Source organism: Apodemus sylvaticus, chromosome X (assembly GCF_947179515.1).
Source record: "Apodemus sylvaticus chromosome X, mApoSyl1.1, whole genome shotgun sequence".
In the NCBI taxonomy this organism is placed as follows: Eukaryota; Metazoa; Chordata; class Mammalia; order Rodentia; family Muridae; genus Apodemus; species Apodemus sylvaticus.
Window position 1 is genome coordinate 38,156,458 of NC_067495.1, and position 23,481 is coordinate 38,179,938.

Sequence of the window (23,481 nt, forward strand, 5' to 3'; positions counted from 1 at the left end):
AGCTATGCATATTACTGTATGAATGGTGCACAGTGGGGCTAGTCTAGATTTCCAAGGACAAAGAGACCCTTGAGGAAAGAGAGGGGAAACATCCCTACCAATATAAGGAGCCAAATGGCACCATAGCTACGATGGGGAAAGAAGCCACTACTGACTTAGCCCTGCTCTGCCTCTATGCATAATAAAAGCATTAGAAAACAAAAGGGTCTTGAGTGTACAAATAAAATATATATGTCAGGAATATGTCATCAAACAATCCAAGATTATAGTTGGGTGCTTGATAACAAATGATAATTGTTAAATCTCTAAAGGCATGATATAGTCAGGCAAGAAATGCTCATTTTTAGAGAATAATATTGTACTATATGGGAATGAAAATATGTCATACACAGAATTTAAAACACTGGGAAATATGGCTTAAATGGGCTGGAGAAGAGAGGAAACATGTAAACCTTCAGAACTATAGAGTCCTATTAGAGGTGATTTTTGGAGAACATCAAGAAGATACTTATAAAGCCAGGGGAAACTGGCATGCTTTTGTTCTTGGATTCAGAGAGTGATGTGAGAGATAAATGAATTCCAACATTTCATTTCCATGTATAACCAACAGCAGTAAAAACTCAGATCTCACTAAATCGGTGCATGAACAAGATTTTATTTAGTGAAAGCCCATAATACAACCAATGAGATAATGGAAAAAACAAGACAGAAAATTGAAGGCCATCTTGGCCATCTTCAGTCATAGGCTGTTGGAGTGTTTTGAGTCCTTGGCAAATTTATATAAATGTAATTAAAATACTTGCTATATATAACTTCCTGGGGGTTCACAATGATGTTAGCTGTAAATGTTGTTTCAAATCTCAGGAAACACTTGCTTTTCCATGGGAGAAGTGTAAGAAATGAAAATGATGCCACTTCCTAAAAACATGAGAGCACATAGGCTTGCCACTACATTAGCAATTCCAATTCTCTGGTTAGGCGGGTATAACGGCATATGGAAAGATGGTGGGAAGGCAATTCCTGCTTTGTGAATGACAGAGAAGTAATTGAATAAGACAGCAAGGAGGACAAAGATACTGGCAACGATGTTGAGAATGGCTGAAATGACAAACGGGTTGTAGGTGTCAGTCTTCTGTGCATTCCCTGCATACACATTTCGAAGAGCAAAAATGGTGGCAACTGTTGCAATCAATCCGAGCATGTTGGAGATCAGTAACAAGTGTTGAACGATACGCACATCCAAAGGGATAAAACTGTCATGGTAGGTGTATTCATGGCACACTCTGGCACTGCCAGTTTTGCTGTTTTGGTGATAAATGCAGACTCTCCACATTCCTACAAAGGCTGTGGTACGCTCGGTGTACACTGTTTCATTTAAGTACCAGACTCGCCACTGTGGGAGGCCTGTGGAAATGCTGCACAGGACCCATGCTATGGATGCCAAAGCAAAACCTCCGACTTGGCAGTTGGCACTTTTGCTGAGCAACAACATGGTGACAGTAAACACTGTAAATAAATACACACAACAGTAAATAAATACAATACAGCATAAGAGTGGCTGTCTGGCTTAAGACAGTGTTCCACCCACTACCATGAGGGAATACTCAGTTATGTTTGAGAAAGTGTGGACATGCTGTTATGAGTGTGATCTTAGCAATCTCAGAGAAGGGCCATATTTACTGACAGTTTGACAGTGGTATATAACCTCTCTAACAGTTCCACTTCTATTGGTCCAGCTACACAGTGACATTTAGTCACATTCACCCATAATAATACTCATCACAGCACTACTTGCAATAGTGATGATGTTCAAAGCCAGCAAGGATACTGTAGTTGCTATTCCTGGTTGTCAACTTGACTATCTGGAATGAACTACAGTTCAGAATTGGCTCACCTATGATCCTAATCTGGAGGCTGAGATACAAGTTTCTGACCTGGATCTTGGCATAGAGATCTTGAGGCAATAGTGGCTATGAATCCCAGAACATTAAGACAGGGAGATCTCTGAGTTCAAGGTCATCTGGGGCGAATCAAGTCCCAGAGCCAGGTGTGGCGGCACACACATGTAATCTGGGCCACACCCTCTGCTGGAGACCTATATAAGGACATTGGAAGAAGGAATACTCTCTCTTCTTCACCTGTTTGGTGTGGGACTGAGCAACTTTGGACTTCCATTCACAGCTGCTGCTGACCATTCTTGGGAGTTGGACTACAGACTATAAGTCATAAACATATTCCCTTACTATATAGAGAGTGCCCATAAGTTCTGTGATTCTAAAGAACCCTGACTAATAATAGAAGTTGGTACTAGGAGTGGTTCTAGAGGACCAGAAGTATAAAAATGAATCTTTTAAAAATCTGGAGTTGGTTTCATAATTCACCAGCACCTTCAAATTGTACTGGCTGGTTTTGTGCCAACTTGACACAAGCTGGAGTTATCACAGAGAAGGGAGTCTCCCTTGAGAAAATGCCTCTATGAGACCCAACTGTGGGGCATTTTCTCAATTAGTGATCAAGGCACGAGGGCCCCTTGTGGGTGGTTGCACCTTTGGGCTGGTAGTCTTGGGTTCTATAAGAGAGCAGGCTGAGCAAGCCAGGGGAAGCAAGCCAGTAAGAAACATCCCTCCATGGCCTCTGCATCAGCTCCTGCTTCCTGACCTGCTTGAGTTCCAGTCCTGACTTACTTTGGTGATGAACAGCAATGTGGAAGTGTAAGCTCAATAAACCCTTTCCTCCCCAACTTGCTTCTTGTTCATGATGTTTGTGCAGGAATAGCAACCCTGACTAAGACAGCTACATAATGAGCTTCTGTCTCTGAAAAAAAAACACTCCAATATTACCTATCAATAATGTATAAACAAATTAATAATAATTAAAGTAATAGAATAATTTGTGATTCTGGAAAATATAAACAGTTCTCATGTACATTACCTAAAGCAAGCTTCTTTACTTATCACATGTCAAACAGAGGACAATTGGGAACCAGGATGGTAACCTAAATTGAAGAGAGAATAGTAAGTGCATACTATATATAAGTGACTGTTTATTTATTTTGTCTATTGTGAAGCCAATTGAAGGATACAAAATAAAATGTATCTGAATATCAAAACTACTAGTGACTCTTCTTCCCTCTCTTTTTAGGTTAAAAATCGATCACATTTTTAAAAAATATTTTTATTTTCTATATTCTTTGTTTACATTCCAAATGATTTCCCCTTTCCCAGATCCCCCCCCATATGTCCCATAAACCTTCTTTTCTCCACCCATTCTCCAATCACCTCCCTCCTTTTTCTCTGTCCTTATATTCCCCTCCAACACTAGATGAATCCTTTCCGGAATCAGGACCCTCTCCATACTTCTTCATGGGAGTCATTTGTTATGTGTCGATCACATTTTTATTGCTGTTTGCTTAGTGTTTTTGTTCTGAGGCACAGGGTTCAATTGGCATGCTGGACTTCTTTCAAATTTACCAAGTGGCTGAGGTTAGTTTCACATTCAAGGCAATTTGCATGCCTCATACTCTTGAGTACTGAGATTGTAGGCATGCATCACTGTGCCTGGCATGTATGAGTTGTTTTATTATTATTATTATTATTACTGGTTATGTTTGTTGTTGCTTTCTTTAAAAAAAAGATTTATTCTATGTGTATTGGCATTTTGCCTGTCTATATATGTATATGAGGAAGTTGGATCCCCAGGAACTGGAGTTGCAGACAGTTGCGAGCTGTTCTGTGGGTGCTGGGATGCTCTTAACTGCTGAGCCATCTTTCCATTCCTCTTTTTTCATTTACAAATTATAAATTTTTTGAGACTTTAATATGTGAATACTGTATTTATATAATTTGTACCCCTCCTTCTCCCCTCTCCAGACCCTTCCATGTGACCTCATCCCTTTCAAATTCATAACTGAAATGCTAATAGAACTTAATGATTTGTGCCTGTGAGGCAAATGCTTTATCATTGATCTGTACCCCTTATACATGCCCTAAAATGTATTTTGTGGAGTTTATTTTCAGATGTTTTCTATGTGTGTGCCCTTTCTTGTGCTCTAGGGAGAAAGTGTTAGGAATGGGCTTTAGGATGAGACACAAGGGAATTCACGTCCTTCAAGGTAACGATGTATACAATGGGTAAAATATATTTCTTGGAAATGTCTGAAGGCATCTCCACTTTCATTGCTAAAAGAAGCAGCATTTGGGCACAACGTGGTTTTACCTTTAATAGTCCTTTGTTTGTCCATAGATTGAACTTATTGAATGAATCCTATGTGTAAGCCCCTAAAAAGAGTGTCTCCAGGAGCCAGTGTGGGAAGATGTGTCAACATATATATCAGAGGAGCATAACATGGAGAGATGAAGCCCCCATGGTTGTTGGAAGGCTGTGAGAATGAAAGAAATTCTTTAAGGAACCAACTCTTAACACAGTCAAAAGAAAGAGTTCAATCTTGGGGCTAGAGAGATGGCTTAGAAGTTTAGAGTACTGATTGCTCTTCCAGAGGTCCTGAGTTCAATTCCCAGCAACCACATGATGGCTCACAGCCATCTGTAATGGGATCTGATGCCCTCTTCTGGTGTGTCTGAAGACAGCTACAGTGTGCTCATATACATAAAATAAATAATTCTTTGAAAGAAAGAATGAGAGAGAGAGAGAGAGAGAGAGAGAGAGAGAGAGAGAGAGAGAGAGAGAGAGAGAGAAGGAGTCCAAGTTTTAGAAATGGGGAGAAGGGATGCTGCCATGTCCCTGAGATGTGTCTGAATGGTATGGTTAGAGAGCACACTCTAACCTTGCAGGCTGGTAAATGTCAGGTGAGGATTCGGATGAATTAAGACTGATCAGGAGAAGACCAGTTCAACCTGTGAAAAACCTTAAGGGATTTGGATTTTATTAGAAATACCGTGGATGGGGCATGAGGGAGGGAATGCTGTTATTGGGAATGTCTTGTAATGGCTAGAGCAATTCTCACAGCAACATATTAAGCATCATTCTCTTTAACTGAAAGTTCTAAATCAGTTGGTAGTGGAGATTGAAGCTAGGGAATCATGCAAACTAGTCAAGCTCTCTACCACCGAATCATAATTCCAAACTTTAAAAAACTTTCATTTTGAGATGGGATCTTGAAAGCTACTTAGGCTGGATCTAGATTTCCCTAAGTGCTTCAGAAAGACATTGTCTTTGCTGTTTTTTGTCTGATTTGACATATGACCTAATTATGTAGACCATTGTACTGGCTGGTTTTTGTGTAAACTTGACACAAGCTACAGTCATGAGAGAGGAAGAAGGATCAATTGAGAAAATGCTTCCAATAAGATTTGGCTATAAGGCATTTTCTTAATGAGTGATAAAGCCCATAAACACTAATATGGCCTCTGCATCAGATCCTGCTTCCAGTTTTCTGCCTTGAGTTCCTAACTTCCTTTGATGATGAACAGCAATGTGGAAGTATAATCTAAAACAAACCAACCAACCAACAAACAAACAAACAGGTTCTCCCCACTTTGCTTTTTGATCAAGGTACTTCATTGCAGCAATAGAAATGCTAATTAAGGCAACCACACTTGTTTCAAATTGACTAGGTAGCTTAGAGTAGGCTTGAATTGGTTTTACCTTCTACCTATCATAAAGGTAACATTATGCTCAACTGACATCAGCATAGACTCAACAAACTAGCTGTGCATCTCAGGCCCAGTCTTCTTGCCCTAAACTTCAAAGTAATCAAATGTTCTAGGTACCTTGGTTCTATTCAGAAGGAAAAGAATAGTGAAAGAACTTAGGAAGACCATAATGGAATAGTGGAAGGGACATGTATCACACTTGAGTGTTGTAGGATTTTCCCTGTCCAATTACATTAGTGCAGAGGAGGCCTGTGATTGGAGGGAAAAGTGAGGCAAAGCTAAGAGTTGAGAGACAGAGAGCCTCTCAGGGGAGAGAAAAAAGCGAATGGAGGTGGATGTGAACGATCGTGGTTAGAACCAGCCACAGGTAGTTATGACATCATAAGGTTGGAATAATTAGGGTAAAGCTTTATCATTATCAATTGGTTCTGAAATTATTGTATTGACATCTTGTAAATTATTATTTTATTGATACATAAATCTGATTGGTTAACTGTAAACTTTAAGAGTTTTAACTCTATGGGGTATTTGGATGTTGTGATTGCTGACTGTGGGGATGCGTGGGGCATTGTGTGGTAGTGAGAGTAACTCGGGGGGGGGGGTGCCACTGGAGAGTTGGCAGGCAGAGAGACTACCTAGTTGAGGTCACCTAGCAGGAGCTCTGTGACCCGCAGGTACTGGCATTAGTGAGGGGACATGCCAGCTCACTTTCCTAATATTTCCTGCAACACTTGAGACCAGAAGAACCAGGAAGACTGCTTAGAACATAGTGTCATAAAGGATATCACAAAAATAGTAAAAAATCCTGGGAGGTTTTAATGTATTTAACAAACCCTTTCTACAAAGAGGCCTATCTCATATGATAAAGATGTCCAAATTGCACAGGTATCTTGATTTTAGGGTAAAGAATTTAGGAGATAGTGTAATGATTCAGAGAAACCAGCCTTGGGGCTGATCTGATCACCAAGAAGGAAATTTGTATCTTTCACACCATGGTGATGTTGAAAAATACGAAGTGGAAATGTCACAGCTCAAAGCCTCTGTGTGACCAAATACCTGAGAGAACAAATAAAAGGGATGAATTACATGGTTTGCTTCAGTTTCAGCAATTTGAATATACAGTCCTTAGCTGTGTCAAGTCACATGTATAACCTACCATACAGTCAGGAAATCACTGTGGTGGGACCAGGAATCAGAGGCTACTCATCTCAAGATGAAAATGGGACCAGGGATTAGGTAAAACCTTCAAATTCTCCTTCACTGGTATCTACTTGCTTCAGCTATGACCCAACTCTTCCACAACCTTCCACAAAAGCACTACTGGCTAGAGACCAAGAGTTTAACACATGAGCTTTTACCCAGGACTGACCATCTCCAAATTATAATACTATCATAGGAGGTTAAATATCCTGTGATTCTACTAAGGAGGTCCCTGGGGCAGTCAACTCTAGATATATAACCGAGTAGTGGTTGCTAGGGGCAAGGGCATCGAGAAAGGAGAATTATATTCAAAGGAGACATTTCGGATGGGGAAGATGGACAGTGATGCCCTTTCTATACTGTGAACCACAGAACCACACAATTAAGAAAGTGAGTAGTAAGGTTTGATATGAACATTTAGCCCCATTGTTACTCAGCATATACAACAAAGATGGATAGAACCTCTTCTAACCTGATGTTTTCTTCAAGTGAATCAGTGATCGGCAATGTGGTAGAATATGAAGGAAGGTAGCTGTGTCAGTGGAAAAACACAGACGAACACACAGCTCCCCTCACGTGCCTTTCAAGTCTTGTGTCTGGCTTCACAGTCACCTGTAGGCTCTTAGCATACTAGAGTGCTTCAGAGTTCTGAGGCCTTTATTGTGTCATCAAGTTTCAACTCCTTGTGACCTCATCTTTCAAGTTTCAGCCATTAATGCAAGAGTGCAGTGATACCTTTGGAGCCTATCTATGCAAGGCTTTCAGTTTCTTTTTGTCCTGTATTTTTTTATGCACCCTGTATAGGATAGGGTTTTTTTTGACCAGTGTGCCTTTCTGCTTATGTCAAGACCCATCTTGTTAATTTAAACCACCTTGTTGTACTTCACTTTGTTCCTTCTCTTTAGGGCCTAGTTTCAAACCCTGCTGCTAGAGATAGTAACATTTTAGAAGAACCTTGTATAGATATAGATGTTAGAAGGTCCTAAGTAATTCATCAGAGATGGCCAGGCATAGTGGCATATGAGTTTATTCTCAGCACTAGGGGGGCAGAGGCAGGTAGATCTCTGTGAGTTCAAGGCCAGCCTGGCCTTCAAAACAAGTTCCAGGTCAGCCAGGGTCACACAGAAAAGCCCTATCTCAACAAAATAAAACAAAACTTCATCAGAGATGTGCACAAAGATACAGATGTGTGGAACAGCCAGTGATATTATAGCTGTCGTGAAAGGGAAAACCTCCTAAAGCACATTGAGAAAATTCCTTTAGTAAACTACTGTAGATCCTAGGGAGATATGTGGAAAGCGATGATAGTCATCTTTATGACTGAGTTTGTGCTTTATTTTACCTGCTAGGGACATGTCTAGTCACAGGGATGAGTCAAAAGGCATATGGTACATTGAGTGTAGCTTATACTAGTGGCTGGACCCAAAACTCCTGAGTTAAATCATTAATTTGGACTATGCTCTGCAGAGATTTAATGGTGACAGTTACTACAACCTATGCTTCCGGCAGTTAATTGACTATAAGTTATGCACTCACTAATAAGTGGATATTAACCTAGAAAACTGGAATACCCAAAACATAATCCACACATCAAATGAGGTACAAGAAGAAAGGAGGAGTGGCCCCTTGTTCTGGAAAGACTCAGTGAAGCAGTATTGGGCAAAACCAGAACGGGGAAGTGGGAAGGGGTGGATGGGAGGACAGGGGAAGAGAAGGGGGCTTACGGGACTTTCGGGGAGTGGGGGGCTAGAAAAGGGGAAATCATTTGAAATGTAAATAAAAAATATATCGAATAAAAAAATAAAGTAAAAAAACAAACAAACAACAACAACAACAACAAAAAAAAGAAGTCACACAGTTAGGTAGCTCTTTGTCTCCCTCTATTTTTCTTTTTTTTTTTTGTTCCTCTCCTTCCTCCTTTCCCTTCTCCCCCTCCCTCCCGTGTCTCCACTCCTCTGCTTTCTTTTTTTCTTTTTTGTTTTTTGGTTTTTTTATTTGGTTTTCTAAGACAGGGTTTCTCTGTATAGCCCTGGCTGTCCTGGAACTCACTCTGTAGACCAGGCTGGCCTTGAACTCAGAAATCTGCCTGCCTCTGCCTCCCAGTGCTGGGATTACAGGTATGCGCCACCACCGCCCGGAACTTTTTTTCTTTTTGCACAGTGCCCTACACAGGCAGACACTGAATTCTCAACAATACTCTTCTTTTAGCACCTCAAAGTAAGTGTGAGGCACAACGACTACTTTAAGATATCCCCCCCCCCCTTTTAGGACACACATGTACTCACTTACTTATAAGTGGATATTAGCCATAAAGTACAGGATACCCACACTATACTCCACAGATGCAAAGAAGCTAAACAAGAAGGCCCAAGGGAAGATACTTGAATTTCACTTAGAAGGGGGAATAAAATAGTCATAGGAGGCAGACGGAGGGAGGGAACTTGATGGGAAAAGGGATGGGGAAGGAAAAAGGGAGGGTTCAGGATCAGGTGTGCAGAGAAAAAGGAAGAGAGGGCCAGAGCGCCAGAGGGCCAGAGGGCCAGGATAATTGAAAGGCAATTTGTAGCTGGCAGGGGTAGGGGCATCAGGAGGATATGCTAGAGACCTGGGATGGGGAAGACTCCCAGGAATCTATGGGGGTAACCTTAGCTGAGATTCACAGGAATATGGAATCTGAAGAGGCCACCCCCTACATCCAGACAGGGACCCTGGTTGAGCTATAGGGAGACCAACCCACTCACAAAATTTTCAACCCAAAATGTATCTATTTACAAGAAATAGGGACAAATATGGAGCAAAGACTGAAGGCATGGTCACCCAATTCCGGGTCCCAATTGAGATGCGTCTCATGAGCAAACAGCAATCTCTGACATTAGTAATGAGGCTCTGTTGTGCTTGCAGACAAGAGGCTCCACCCAGCAATTGACTGAGACAGAGTAGAGACAGAACCACAGCCAAACATTGGACAGAGCCCAGAGACTCTTGTGGAAGAGTTGGGGGAAGGATCAAAGGCCCTGAAGGGGATAGACCCTCCAGAGGAAGACCAACAGAGTCAACTAACCTGGACCCTTGCGGACTCTCAGAGACTGAACCACCAACAGAAGAGCAAGCATGGCTGAAATTAGGCTCCCACACATATACAGTAGATGTGCAGCTCTTCCTCCATATGCAAATCTTTGGATCATCTGGGCCTGGCAGCCAAAGATAAATGGTGCCCTTGAATTTCCTCCTCCAACAAACTCAAGATTACCATGGAGGAACCTAGGGTGACTTCCAGGTAGCTGGTAAGTCTCTGTCACTCTTAATAGATTTGGGAGCTATTTGTTCTATACTTCCTGTTAACTCTGGTGAAACGTATCCTTTTCAGAGCTCTGTGGTGAATGTTCATGATCTGTCCCACCAACTGAGAGTTACAGAACCCCTCCTTTGCTCTCTCTAGGGCTACCTGATAGTTTACTCCTTCTTCATTGTACCTAGCTGCCCAATCCCATTATTGGACAGCCAGAGCCTCCTAACAGATTCTCTAGATCAGCCTGTGGGACACAACCCATTTGGGGGTCACATAATAATCAAAACACCAAATACACACATCAAAGAAAGAATATTAAAAGCAGTAAGGGAAAAAGGCAGACCTATCAGAATTATACCAAACTTCTCACCAGAGACTATAAAAGCCAGAAGATCCTGGTCAGATGTCATACAGACAGTAAGAGAACACAAATGCCAGCCTAGGCTACTATACCCAGCAAAACTCAATTAACATAGATGGAGAAACCAATGTATTACATATCAAAACCAAATTTACACAATCTCTTTCCACAAATCCAGCCCTTCAAAGGTTAATAAATGGAAAACTCCAACACAGGAGAAAAACTACACCCTAGAAAAAATAAGAAAATAATCTTCTTTTAACAAACCAAGAAGAATATAGCCATATAATCATAATTCTACCTCCAATAACAAAAATAACAGGAAGCAACAATCACTTTTCCTTAATATCTCTTAATATCAATGGACTCAATTCCCCAATAAAAAGACATAGTCTAACAGACTGGATTCATAAACAGGACCCAACATTTTGCTGCATACAGGAAACCCACCTCAGTGACAAAGACAGACACTACCTCAGAGTAAAAGGCAATCCCCATCAAAATTCCAACTCAATTCTTCATAGAGTTAGAAAGAGAAATTTCCAAATTCATCTGGAATAACAAAAAACCCAGTACAGTGAAAACTATTCTCAACAGTAAAAGAAATTCTGGCAGAATCACCATCCCTGACCTCAAGCTATGCTACAGAGGAACTGTGATAAAAACTGCATGGTATTGGTACAGTGACAGGCAGGTAGATAAATGGAATAGAATTGAAGTTCCAGAAATGAACCCATATACCTATGGTGGTTCTTTGACAAAGGAGCTAAAACTATCCAGTGGAAAAAAAAAGACAGCATTTTCAACAAATGGTGCTGGTTCAACTGGTGGTTAGCATGTAGAAGAATGCAAATCGATCCATTCTTGTCTCCTTGTACAAAACTGAAGTTCAAGTGGAACAAGTACCTCCACATAAAACCAGATACACTGAAACTAACAGAAAAGGAAGTGGGAGAAAGCCTTGAGCACATGGGCACAGGGGAAAATTTCCTGAGCAGAACACCAATAGCTTATGCTCTAAGATCAAGAATTAACAAATGAGAAACTTGCAAATCTTCTGTAAGGCAAAGGACACTGTCAATAGAACAAAACAGCAACCAAAAAATTAGAAAAAGATCTTTGCCAATCCTACATCTGAAAAAGGGCTAATATTCAATATGTAAAAGAACTCAAGAAGGTAGACTACAAGAAGGTAACCAAATAAACCTAGTCATAATGGGGTACAGAGCTAAACATAGAATTCTCAACTGAGGAATACAGAGTGGCTGAGAAACATCTAAAGAAATGTTCAACATCCTTAGTCATTAGGGAAAAACAAATCAAAGCAACCCTGAGATTTCACTTCACACCAGTCAGAATGGCTAAGATCAAAAACTCAGGTGACATCAGATGCTGGAGAGGATGTAGAGAAAGAGAAACATTCTTCCATTTCTGGTCGGATTGCAAGCTGGTACAACCACTCTAAAAATCGTTCTGGTGGTTCCTCAGAAAACTGGACATAGTATTACCTGAGGACTCAGCTATACCAATGCTGGGATTATACCAAGAAGATGCTTGTACTGGCTGGTTTTGTGTGTCAACTTGACAAGGGTTGGAATTATTGCAGAGAAAGGAGCTTCAGTTGGGGAAGTGCCCCCATATGATCCAGCTGTGGGGCATTTTCTCAGTTTGTGATCAAGGTGGGGAGGGCCCATTGTGGGTGGTGCCATCCCTGGGCTTGTAGTCTTGAGTTCTATAAGAGAGCAAGCTGAGCAAGTCAGGGGAAGCAAGCCAGTAAGAAACATCCCTCGAAAGAGGAACACTCTTCCACTGCTGGTGGGAATGCAAATTGGTACAACCACTCTGGAAAGCAGTCTGGAGGTTCCTCAGAAAATTGGGCACCTCACTTCCAGAAGATCCTGCTATACTACTCCTGGGCATATACCCAGAAGATTCTCCAGCATGTAATAAGGATACATGCTCCACTATGTTCATAGCAGCCCTATTTATAATAGCCAGAAGCTGGAAAGAACCCAGGTATCCCTCAACAGAAGAGTGGATGCAAAAAATGTGGTATATATACACAATGGAGTACTATTCAGCCATTAGAAACAATGAATTCATGAAATTCTTAGGCAAATGGATGGAGCTGGAGAACATCATACTAAGTGAGGTAACCCAGTCTCAAAAGATCAATCATGGTATGCACTCACTAATAAGTGGATATTGAACTAGAAAACTGGAATACCCAAAACATAATCCACACATCAAATGAGGTACAAGAAGAACGGATGAGTGGCCCCTTGTTCTGGAAAGACTCAGTGTAGCAGTATAAGGCAAAACCAGAACAGGGAAGTGGGAAGGGGTGGGTGGGAGAACAGGAGGAGGGAAGGGAGCTTATGGGACTTTCAGGGAGTGGGGGGCTAGAAAAGGGGAAATAATTTGAAATGTAAATAAAAAATATATCGAATAAAAAAAAAATAAACATTCCTCCATGGCCTCTGCATCAGCTCCTGCTTCCTGACCTGCTTGAGTTCCAGTCCTGTCTTCTTTTGTGATGAACAGCAATGCAGAAGTGTAAGCTGAATAAACCCTTTCCTCCCCAACTTGCTTCTTGGTCATGATGTTTGTGCAGGAATAGAAACCCTGACTATGACAATGCTCCAACATGTAATATGGACACCTCTCCACTATGCTCATAGCAACCTTATTTATAATAGCCAGAAGCTGGAAACAACCCAGATGTCCCTCAATAGAGGAATGGATACAGAAAATGTGGTACGTTTACACAATGGAGTACTACTCAGTTATTAAAAATGATGAATTCATGAAATTCTTAGGCAAATGGATGGAACTAGAAAATATCATCCTGAGTGAGGTAACCCAATCACAAAAGAACACACATGGTATGCACTCACTTAGAAGTGTATATTAGCCCAAAAGCTCAGAATACCCAAGGTGCAATTCACAGACCACATGAAGCTCACAAAGGAAGACCAAAGTGTGGATACTTCGGTTCTTCTTAGAACAGGGATCAAAATACCCATGGGATGAGATAAAAAGTGTGGAGCAGAGACCATCCAGAAACTACCCCATCTGCAGATCCATCCCATATACAGTCACCAAACCTATTGTGGATATTGTGGATATTGTGGATATCAACAAGTGCTTGCTGACAGGAGCCTGATATAGCTGTCTCCTGAGAGGCTCTGCCAGTGCCTGACAAATACAGAAGTGGATGCTCACAGCCAACCAATGGACTGAGCACATGGAGGAGCTAGAAAGACCCAAGGAGCTGAAGGTATTTGCAACACCATAGGAAGAACAACAATGTCAACCAACCAAAGCTCTCAGGGACTAAACCACCAACCAAAGAATACACATGGAGGGACCCATGGCTCCAGCCACATATGTAGCAGAGGATGGCCTTGTTGGACATCAATAAGATGAGAGGCCCTTGGATCTGTGAAGGCTCATTGCCCCAGTGTAGGGGAATGCCAGGACAAGGAAGCAGGAGTGGGTGGGTTAGTGAGCAGGGGGAGGGGGGATAGGATAAGGAGTTTTTGGAGGTAAAATGAGGAAAGGGGATAACATTTGAAATGTAAATAAAGAAAATATCTAATAAAAATATAGTAATAATAATAATAGTAATAATAATAATAATAAAACTAAGACCATAAAAATAATTTTATGGTTGGGTCACCACAACATGAGGAATATATTAAAGGGCCACAACATTAGGAAAGTTGGAACCCACTGATCTAGATCCTACTATACCTGTCATGCCTGTTTTTTCTTGCTTTCAGGAGGTACTTTTTAAGACTCCTGCTCTGTCTCTCCCTGCTTTGGCCTACCTTTTATCCTGTATACTATTGAAAATTGGGGCCAGCCTGGTCTTCAGAGTGAGTTCCAGGACAGCCGGGGCTATACAGAGAAACCCTGTCTCGAAAAAAACAAATCCAAAAAAACGAAAATTGGGGAATAACTCTAGGAGTTTTGGGGACAGATGAGACAACCCACCTTTGCCCTGGTTGCTTATCTTTTCAAACAGCTTGATGTGACAATAAGTGGCTTGCTTATAAGCTTATGGTCACTAGCAGCAGTCATCCTACTGGCCCAGGAGGCTTGCTTGTAAGCTCACTTTTCGTTGCCCTCTCTGTCTCTCACTGTACCATATCTTGGTCTCCTGTCACACAGGAGTCTCTCTCCTGTAATGATATAGCCTTGGGAAATGCTTTTGATGACAAGACTGCTGAAGAGGTAAGACAACATTCCTCCCCTCCTTATTCTATTCTCCTGGCTCCTCCAAGCCCAATTCCTACCTATTGTGAGTCCCAACAATAGGCCCTCCTGGGTATGGAAATCAGATAATGGCCACTCCTTCCTAAAGTCATTCAGTTAGTCTCAAGAGCCCCAGCCACACTCTCTACTGACCTCAGACCTCAGGGAAGGCAGAAAGGGTTAATGGACTTAAAACTCATTTATCTGAACTGTCTTCTGAACTCTGCCTTCCTTGGATTCAACTTCTATGTCTTGTCCATTCTCACATTGCAGCCACACTTGAGCCCCCTCTTTCCTCAGCCCCTTTGAGTTAACGTACAGCCTCCCCTTCTAGCAAATTTATCTCCTTTGGAACCATCCCTACTCCAACTATTTACCCTCTCTCACCCTTTTTAGACCTCTTCTCTGAGAGCATACTGATGGTGTCCTCCCTATGTCTTCTATTGATCCTATCACCCAAATCATAGTGCCAGGGGATTAGGTTTATTTGAAAACCTCTCACCCGCAGGCCTTCAACCCACACTAAATCATCCTGACTACACCAACAGCAGGCATTAAAACTCAAGGAATTCTTGAGGTCAGGGATACTGATTCCCCCAGATTTTCTTTTGTTGCTGAGAATAGTTTTAGCTATCCTGGGTTTTTTGTTGTTCCAGATGAATTTGATAATTGCTCTTTCTAACTCTGTGAAGAATTGAGTTGGGATTTTGATGGGTATTGCATTGAATCTGTATAGTGCTTTAGGCAAAATGGCCATTTTAACTATATTGATTCTACCGATCCATGAGCATGGGAGGTTTTCCCATTTTTTGAGGTCTTCTTCCATTTCCTTCTTCAGAGTCTTGAAGTTCTTGCCATACAGATCTTTCGCATGTTTGGTAAGAGTCACCCCAAGATACTTTATACTGTTTGTGGCTATTGTGAAGGGGGTCATTTCCCTAATTTCTTTCTCAGCCTGTTTATCCTTTGAGTATAGGAAGGCCACTGATTTGCTTGAGTTGATTTTGTAACCTGCCACTTTGCTGAAGTTGTTTATCAGCTGTAGGAGCTCTCTAGTGGAGTTCTTTGGGTCACTTAGGTAGACGATCATGTCGTCTGCAAATAATGATAGTTTGACTTCCTCCTTTCCAATTTGTATCCCTTTGACCTCCTTATGCTGTCGAATTGCCCGAGCTAGTACCTCAAGTACAATATTGAAAAGATAAGGAGAAAGGGGGCAGCCTTGTCTGGTCCCTGATTTCAGTGGGATTGCTTCAAGTTTCTCTCCGTTTAGTTTGATGCTGGCTACCGGTTTGACCTCAAGCAATACTACAGAGCAATAGTGTTAAAAACTGCATGGTATTGGTACAGTGACAGGCAGGAGGATCAATGGAACAGGATTGAAGATCCAGAAATGAACCCACACACCTATGGCCACTTGATCCTCGACAAAGAGGCTGAAAACATCCAATGGAAAAAAGATAGCCTTTTCAACAAATGGTGCTGGTTCAACTGGAGGTCAGCATGCAGAAGAATGCGAATTGATCCATCCTTGTCTCCTTGTACTAAGCTCAAATCCAAATGGATCAAGGACCTCCACATAAAGCCAGACACTCTGAAGCTAATAGAAAAGAAACTGGGGAAGACCCTTGAGGACATCGGTACAGGGAGAAAGTTTCTGAACAGAACACCAATAGCGTATGCTCTAAGAGCAAGAATTGACAAATGGGACCTCATAAGGTTACAGAGTTTCTGTAAGGCAAAGGACACCATCAAGAGGACAGATCGGCAACCAACAAATTGGGAAAAGATCTTCACCAATCCTACATCAGATAGAGGGCTAATATCCAATATATATAAAGAACTCAAGAAGTTAGACTCCAGAAAACCGAACAACCCTATTAAAAAATGGGGTACAGAGTTAAACAAAGAATTCTCACCTGAAGAACTTCGGATGGCGGAGAAGCATCTTAAAAAATGCTCCACTTCATTAGTCATTAGGGAAATGCAAATCAAAACAACCCTAAGATTTCATCTTACACCAGTCAGAATGGCTAAGATTAAAAATTCAGGAGACAGCAGGTGTTGGAGAGGGTGCGGAGAAAGAGGAACACTCCTCCACTGCTGGTGGGGTTGCAAATTGGTACAACCACTCTGGAAAGCAGTCTGGCGGTTCCTCCGAAAACTGGGCACCTCACTGCCAGAAGATCCTGCTATACCACTCCTGGGCATATACCCAGAGGATTCCCCACCATGTAATAAGGATACATGCTCTACTATGTTCATAGCAGCCCTATTTATAATTGCCAGATGCTGGAAAGAACCCAGGTATCCCTCAACAGAAGAGTGGATACAAAAAATGTGGTATATCTACACAATGGAGTACTATTCAGCCATTAGAAACAATGAATTCATGAAATTCTTAGGCAAATGGATGGAGCTAGAGAACATCATACTAAGTGAGGTAACCCAGACTCAAAAGGTGAATCATGGTATGCACTCACTAATAAGTGGTTATTAACCTAGAAAACTGGAATACCCAAAACATAATCCACACATCAAATGAGATACAAGAAGAAAGCAGGAGTGGTCCCTGGTTCTGGAAAGACTCAGTGAAACAGTATTTGGCAAAACCAGAACGGGGAATTGGGAAGGGGTGGGAGGGAGGACAGGGGAAGAGAAGGGGGCTTACGGGACTTTCGGGGAGTGGGGGGGGGGCTAGAAAAGGGGAAATCATTTGAAATGTAAATAAATTATATCAAATAAAAAAAAAAAAAAAACCAAAAAAAAAAAAAAAAAAAAAAAAAACTCAAGGAATTCAAACCTAGACCCACCTGTCTCAGCTCAAATAGGCTCCTGCCCACCCACTTACCTGATACATACAGCTGCCAGTCTGAAGCTCTTCTTCTGCCTACAACCCGTTCCTGAGAATGGCCTCCTTTCTCATCCTCTTTCTGGGGGCTTTCTTTGTTCTCCCAGCCTCCCACACAGCAGAACCCAGACAAATCTGGAATGTGCCACCCTAAATGATAGACCCCTTGGTTCTACCTTCTGTCCATACCCTTGCTACTGCTCAGAGATCTCTCTAACTTTCCACCCTCAAGCAGCTTCTCTCCACAATTACAGAAAGGAACAACCCAGCTTCATTCTATGTGACGACCCCACACACTTTTGTCTTCTCCAACACGCAACAAACCTGGCCTGCACTGAGGAGCCTGCCTTGGGTAGATGCCTGTATTGGAGCTCTAAGTACCAATGTTCTGAACCAGGACAAGGCACACAGTCACAACAGCTCTGCTGTGGGCTCGCTTCAGATAGGGTTACCTTTACTACCCGGAAAGCCTGGGATAAAAAAAAACAGGTTCCAGGGTATGGGGCAGATAGACATCTGTATGGCAAGGGCCCAGCCCTTCTCAAAGAGAAGGAGTGGTAATTTTTAGATCTCTTGAGGAAGCATCTATCACCTTTGTAGATGACACAGTAGAGGCTATCCAATGCTCTGAAATCATCCTACAGTCCAGGCTGTGAGAGACCTCTCTTAACCCAGCCTTTTAGAAGACTATTTTAAATGAATGCCCAAGTTGCCGCCACATCTAAGGCAGTAACAGTGGGCCTTGAGTGTGTAACTTCATGCTTCCTTTTGTGCTCGGTTGCAGCAGTCCCTGGTGGCAGCTGTCTCCCTCACGCATGTAATGCTAAGCTCATGTTCTATAACCCCCAAACTAAGTCCTTTCCCTCACCACCTCCAGTACCTCTACTCTCTGGGCACATCAGGTGATTGCCTTTTCAATACCCTGCTCAGTCTTGCTCCACTTTAGCACATGCTAATATATCAATTTCAGGAACCTTACTAGCCAGGGAAGGAACCCTCTTTTGGTGCCAGTTCAAGGTTTAGCAATGTATAGACAAATGCACACATGGCTCCTGGTTCTTCCCCAGAACCACTTCTGTTGCTTCCCCAACTCACCTATACATGGAAGGGAACTCTATACTCTCCTCCAAGTCTCACCCAGGGACTGACCAGTCAGTCCTCCTTGTGTGTGACAGTCCTCCTTGTCATAAATTGGAATCAGTCTGGCCGCCTCAGTGGCTGCTCCAGGTTTGGCTGCAGGACGCTTGGATCACAGTCTTCTCTCTCTCAGCAGGTATCTACCCAGCTAACAGATACCATCCAGGGACCAGCCTTGGCTTTACAATTACTCCAAAGCCAGCTCACTTCTCTGTCCCTCAACTTGGTAACTGCTGAAAGTGGAGGTACCTACTTGCCTCTTCATCAAAGAAGAATGCTGCTACTTTGTAAACCAGTCTGGCTGGGCAGAAGAAAGGATTGGACACTTACACACACTGGAAAAGAATCTACAGCCCCGGGGAGGCATTTCTTTTGCAGAACTCTCAGTTTGCTCTTCCTTGGGTCCCCTTACAGTTGCTTGGTCCACTAATTTCCATATTTCTTGTAATCGTCATTGTTTGCTGTCTTTTTCAGGTTCTTGTGGGAAAAACCTAGCAAAATTACCTGATGGTCAGTAAACCAGACATTCCTGACAGAATTTCTCCCAGGCTTCTTACCCTAGCTTATCAGCCTGAGCCTTGCTTTGAAGCAGCATTCCAAACTACTTCAAAGCACCCTGTACTTATGCTAGGTCAGAGAACCTGGGCAGTGAGCAAGAAACCAGATGTTTCTGGTCATTTCCTGACTCTCTTCCCAGCCTCTTGACTGGTATTCCAACCTTACTGGGCCCTGACAACTTCACCCTAGTTCAGCAGGAAGTAGTCACAGAAGAGACTAGTCATCCATCCCTTTTTGCCACCAACAAAAGGCTAGAAAGTAAGATCCCTCAAGAAATTCTTAAAGCCAGCATTCCCTTGGGAGCTTGAAGGAAGTTTCTACTTACTAAAAGCGATTATTCTCCTTATCTCTGGCAAAAGGGACATAGAGCTCCTCAGCTGACTTATAACTGTGGTGCCAATTAACATGTCAAGGTCATTGTTAGCCTCTAAGCATCCTCAGTCTCTAGTCACAAGCCCCTACCCTAACTTCCTCCCAAGTACTCATTCTCATATAATCCTGGAGATCCACTCCCCCACCCCTACCCCATGGCCTCTGCTTTCCTGGAAGACAGAATGTTGGTAGTTTGAAATAAACTTTTCCCTTTCCACCCACAGAACAGCTATTTTGGTTTCTTTACTGCATCCATTTTTCATTCAAATAGATACAAGAAAATGAAATAACACCCCGCATCCTATCTGAGCACCACATATTAAAGGTGGATAACGACAGCAGAAACAACAGAAAGCATATAAACTCATGAATACTAAACCACTTACTATGAAATGAAAAATGAGTCAAGACAAATTAAGAAGGAAATGAAAAACTTTTAATAATTGAATAAAAATGAGGACACAGCATGTTCAAACTTGTGGAACACAATATAGGTGGTTCTGAGATGCATGTTCATACCACTAAGGGCCTACATGAAAACCCTGGAGAGATCTCATGACATACCTGAAAGCTTTAGAGCAAAAAGAGGAAATAACATATCAAAAGAATAGAGAACAAGAAATAATTAAACTCAGAGGAGAAATAAATAAAATAGAAACAAGAAGAAAAAAAAGAAAACACAGTTGGGTTTTTTGATGAAATCAGTAAGATTGAAAAACCTTTAGCCAAGTTAACTAAAAGGTAGAGAAAGAATATCCAAATTAACAGATGCCTGTTAGCAATCAGGCATCTCCATGGCCAGCCTGAAGGGCCTAGCAACAGTAGGATGTACCAACACCAGCGGCTGAGAGCCAACATATTCCTACTGTTGCCTCTTGTCACATATCCTCCTATAGGGCTACATCCCTTAATAAAAGGCCCCATTCCTCCTCCCTCTTCCCCGTTTTCCCTCCACTTCCACCCAGATGTAACTTCTGTATCTTTTCCCCCACTCCCACCACACATACATCAGGAGATCTGTCTCATAGTGTAACTTTATGGATTTGGAGGTCTAACAGATATCAACAGAAGGACATAAAAACAGACACTGAGAAAATCCAGAGCATCATAAGGATATATTTAAAAAAAAATCTGTACTCCACCAAATTGGAAAACCTGAAAACAATGGATAATTTTCTTGATGGGTACTACCTACCAAAATTAAATTAAGACCAAATAAGCAATTTAAACTGTACCATAAGCCCAAGTGAGACAGAAACAGTCCTTTAAAGACTTCCAGGCAAAAAAGCCAGGACCAGGTAGTATGTGAGCAGAACTCTGCCAGATTTTCCTAGAAGAGTTAATGTCAATACATTTCAAATATTTCCAGAAAATGAAAACAGAAGGAACATTGCCCAATTCATTTTATGAGGCTATATTTACTATGATATCCAAGCCATATAAAGACTCAAGAAAGAGAATTATAGATCAATTTTCCTCGTGAAAATAGATGCAAAAATGCTCAATAAAATACTTGCAAACTGATTCCAAGGACACATCAAAATGATCATCCACCATAATTAAGTAGGTCTCATCCTAGAGAAGCTGGGATGATTCAACATACCTAAATCCATAAATATAATTCAAAAACAGAGATTCACAGACATGCTATTCAGAGAGTGGCTCTTACACTCTTCTTGTGCCACTTCTGCAGAGTTCCCTGAGCCCTAGAGGGAGGGACTTGATGGCTGATGCATGTCTGAATTTACAGAGATTATGGTAGCATGCACAGATACCGGCTTAGGGCTGAGAAAGGAAGTGGACACAAGCTCCCATCTCTAACTCAGAAGCTATCTCCAATTGAGAACCACTCGCAAATGGACATTTTAGTTTGTTTTTTCCCAAAGGAGTCTCACTATGGAAACAAAGCATGCTTAAGGATAGGTCACATGACCAGAAGCAGATGGCTATTTTTATTTTTTTCTTTCCAGTGTTGTGTTTTGATGGAATTTCTCTGTGTGTCTCTGTGTCTATATGTGTTTCTCATGCTTTTTCTTTGGCTTTTTCCCCCTCTAGTTTGTTTGCTTTGTCCTATTCTGGTTTGCTTGTTGCTGTTTTTTTTTTTTTTATATTAAACATGTTTTCAGATATCTGCTTGTATTCTAATCAGAGAAAGAAAAAAATGGCATGGATTTGGGGGAGGGCTTGGGGTAGATGTGGGAGGAGTTGAAGGAGAAGAAACCCTAGCTAGAATTTATTGTATGAAAAAAAATCTATTTCCATAAACATAAAAGAAAAAAGACGTAAAAAGCTAGAATTATAACGACCTATCTTATTTTACTTTTATTTTCTTTTGCTTTTAATTGATTCTTTGTGTGGTTCATTCACATCATGCACCACAGTCCTGATCCTCTCCCATTCCTTTCCGTCTATCTACCCTTTGCCCTTGCAAACTCCTTCCCCCCCCCCATAAAAACACACACACAAACAAAAAACATTTAAAAAATGCCAAAGCATAGAAAACATCTCATGGTGGAAGCCGTAGTATGATACAGTGTGTCCTACAGTATACCCCTCTGTCCACACATCTTCACTTGCAAATGTTTAATGCAATGAGACATTGGTTTGGTTCAAGATCTCTGATGATGTGACAACATCAATATTGGACCCTCATCGGGACTCTTCCCGGTTTATCCTGTTTTGCCATGTGTCATGGAGCTTTTGCAGCTTTGATCAGCAGAAATGGCTCTTTCCTCGACCATTTGCAGATGATATAGATTTTGGGTGGGCCAACTCAATGTCCTAGATGTCCTGGACGGCAGCTGAACTGGTCAGCACACTGGCTCTCCCTTATTCAAACCACCAGGGTGAATTCTCTAGTACTGCTCCTGCTAGGCCCCTCAATGCTGCTGCCATCTATAGCTCTCCTTCACGCATGCCCTCTGGGCTGGCTAATCCTAACCCATGCCACCAGAGTCAGCTCCACTGTGGGGTCCACTCTCCCAAGTGCTGTCTGCGTGGGGCTAGAACAGCACTTCCACTCTCATACCCTCAATACTGGTTCACCTGTCCCATGATCATCAGGGCCAGCTCCACAGCATTGCCCAGGAGAGGCACAGGGCAAGCTTTCCTAGACGCTGCTGTTGGTGAGAGGTGGGGCCAATTTCCCAGAGGGCAGCAGCCAGTGAGGGGCAGGGAAAGTTCCCCACGAGCCCTGGACATCCACATTGTCCCTCAGGCAGTTGCCCGACCAGTAACACCCCATGTTCTCTAGTGGTAATATGAGCCACAGACATCAACAAGACTACCCCTGCTGCTGTGTAGCTATGAATATGGCCCTCAGTGGCAGCTCAGGCTGGGATTTCAATGTGGCCCCAGGGGGTAGGTGGGGTTGCCACTCACAATACTCTACACTTGGGTCTCCAGTTCCATCTCTTTTCATAATACTCAAGCCATTCCACTTCTCTTACTTTCCAATCTGTCCAGCATATACTCACACTTTGTGGTGCTTCCCGCTGCAGGCTGACCACACTGCAGGGAGGCCCCTGGATGAGCCAACCTTTATCCTGATTCTTGGCATGGCGACAAGCAGTTATCTATGGCACACCTGTTCTGTGGGCCAGAGGACAAGTCTGTGGGTGGCATGGCATGACAGTCCACAGGTCTCTGTCCGTCTTACTCCTCCTGCACTGTGCGGCCTGGATTTGATTCGATTTGATTTTTATGGGTCCTAGGCATCACAGAGCTTTGGCCAGCAAACCAGGCATCAAGCTAGGATGAACAAAGGCCTGCCGTCTGCTCTGCCCCTGACTGATACAAGAACAACGCCACCAAAAAGATGTTTTCTTTGCCCATTGAGGCA

At 42.3% G+C, this 23,481-nt stretch overlaps 1 protein-coding gene and 1 non-coding gene across 2 annotated transcripts; both read right to left on the reverse strand.

Annotated features, from left to right (window-relative positions):
- Positions 1–853: 853 nt before the first annotated feature.
- LOC127674846 (claudin-34-like) lies at positions 854–1,492 on the reverse strand. The gene has a single exon (XM_052170605.1). It carries the CDS (start codon positions 1,490–1,492, stop codon positions 854–856), a length of 639 nt encoding a protein of 212 aa, XP_052026565.1.
- Positions 1,493–23,340: 21,848 nt separating this feature from the next.
- LOC127675910 (small nucleolar RNA SNORA48) lies at positions 23,341–23,481 on the reverse strand. The gene has a single exon (XR_007975589.1). It is a non-coding gene; the product is annotated as a small nucleolar RNA SNORA48 (small nucleolar RNA).

Coding starts and splice junctions, on each gene's coding strand:
- LOC127674846 (XM_052170605.1), bottom strand. CDS start 1,492: ATGTTGTTGCTCAGCAAAAGTGCCAACTGCCAAGTCGGAGGTTTTGCT.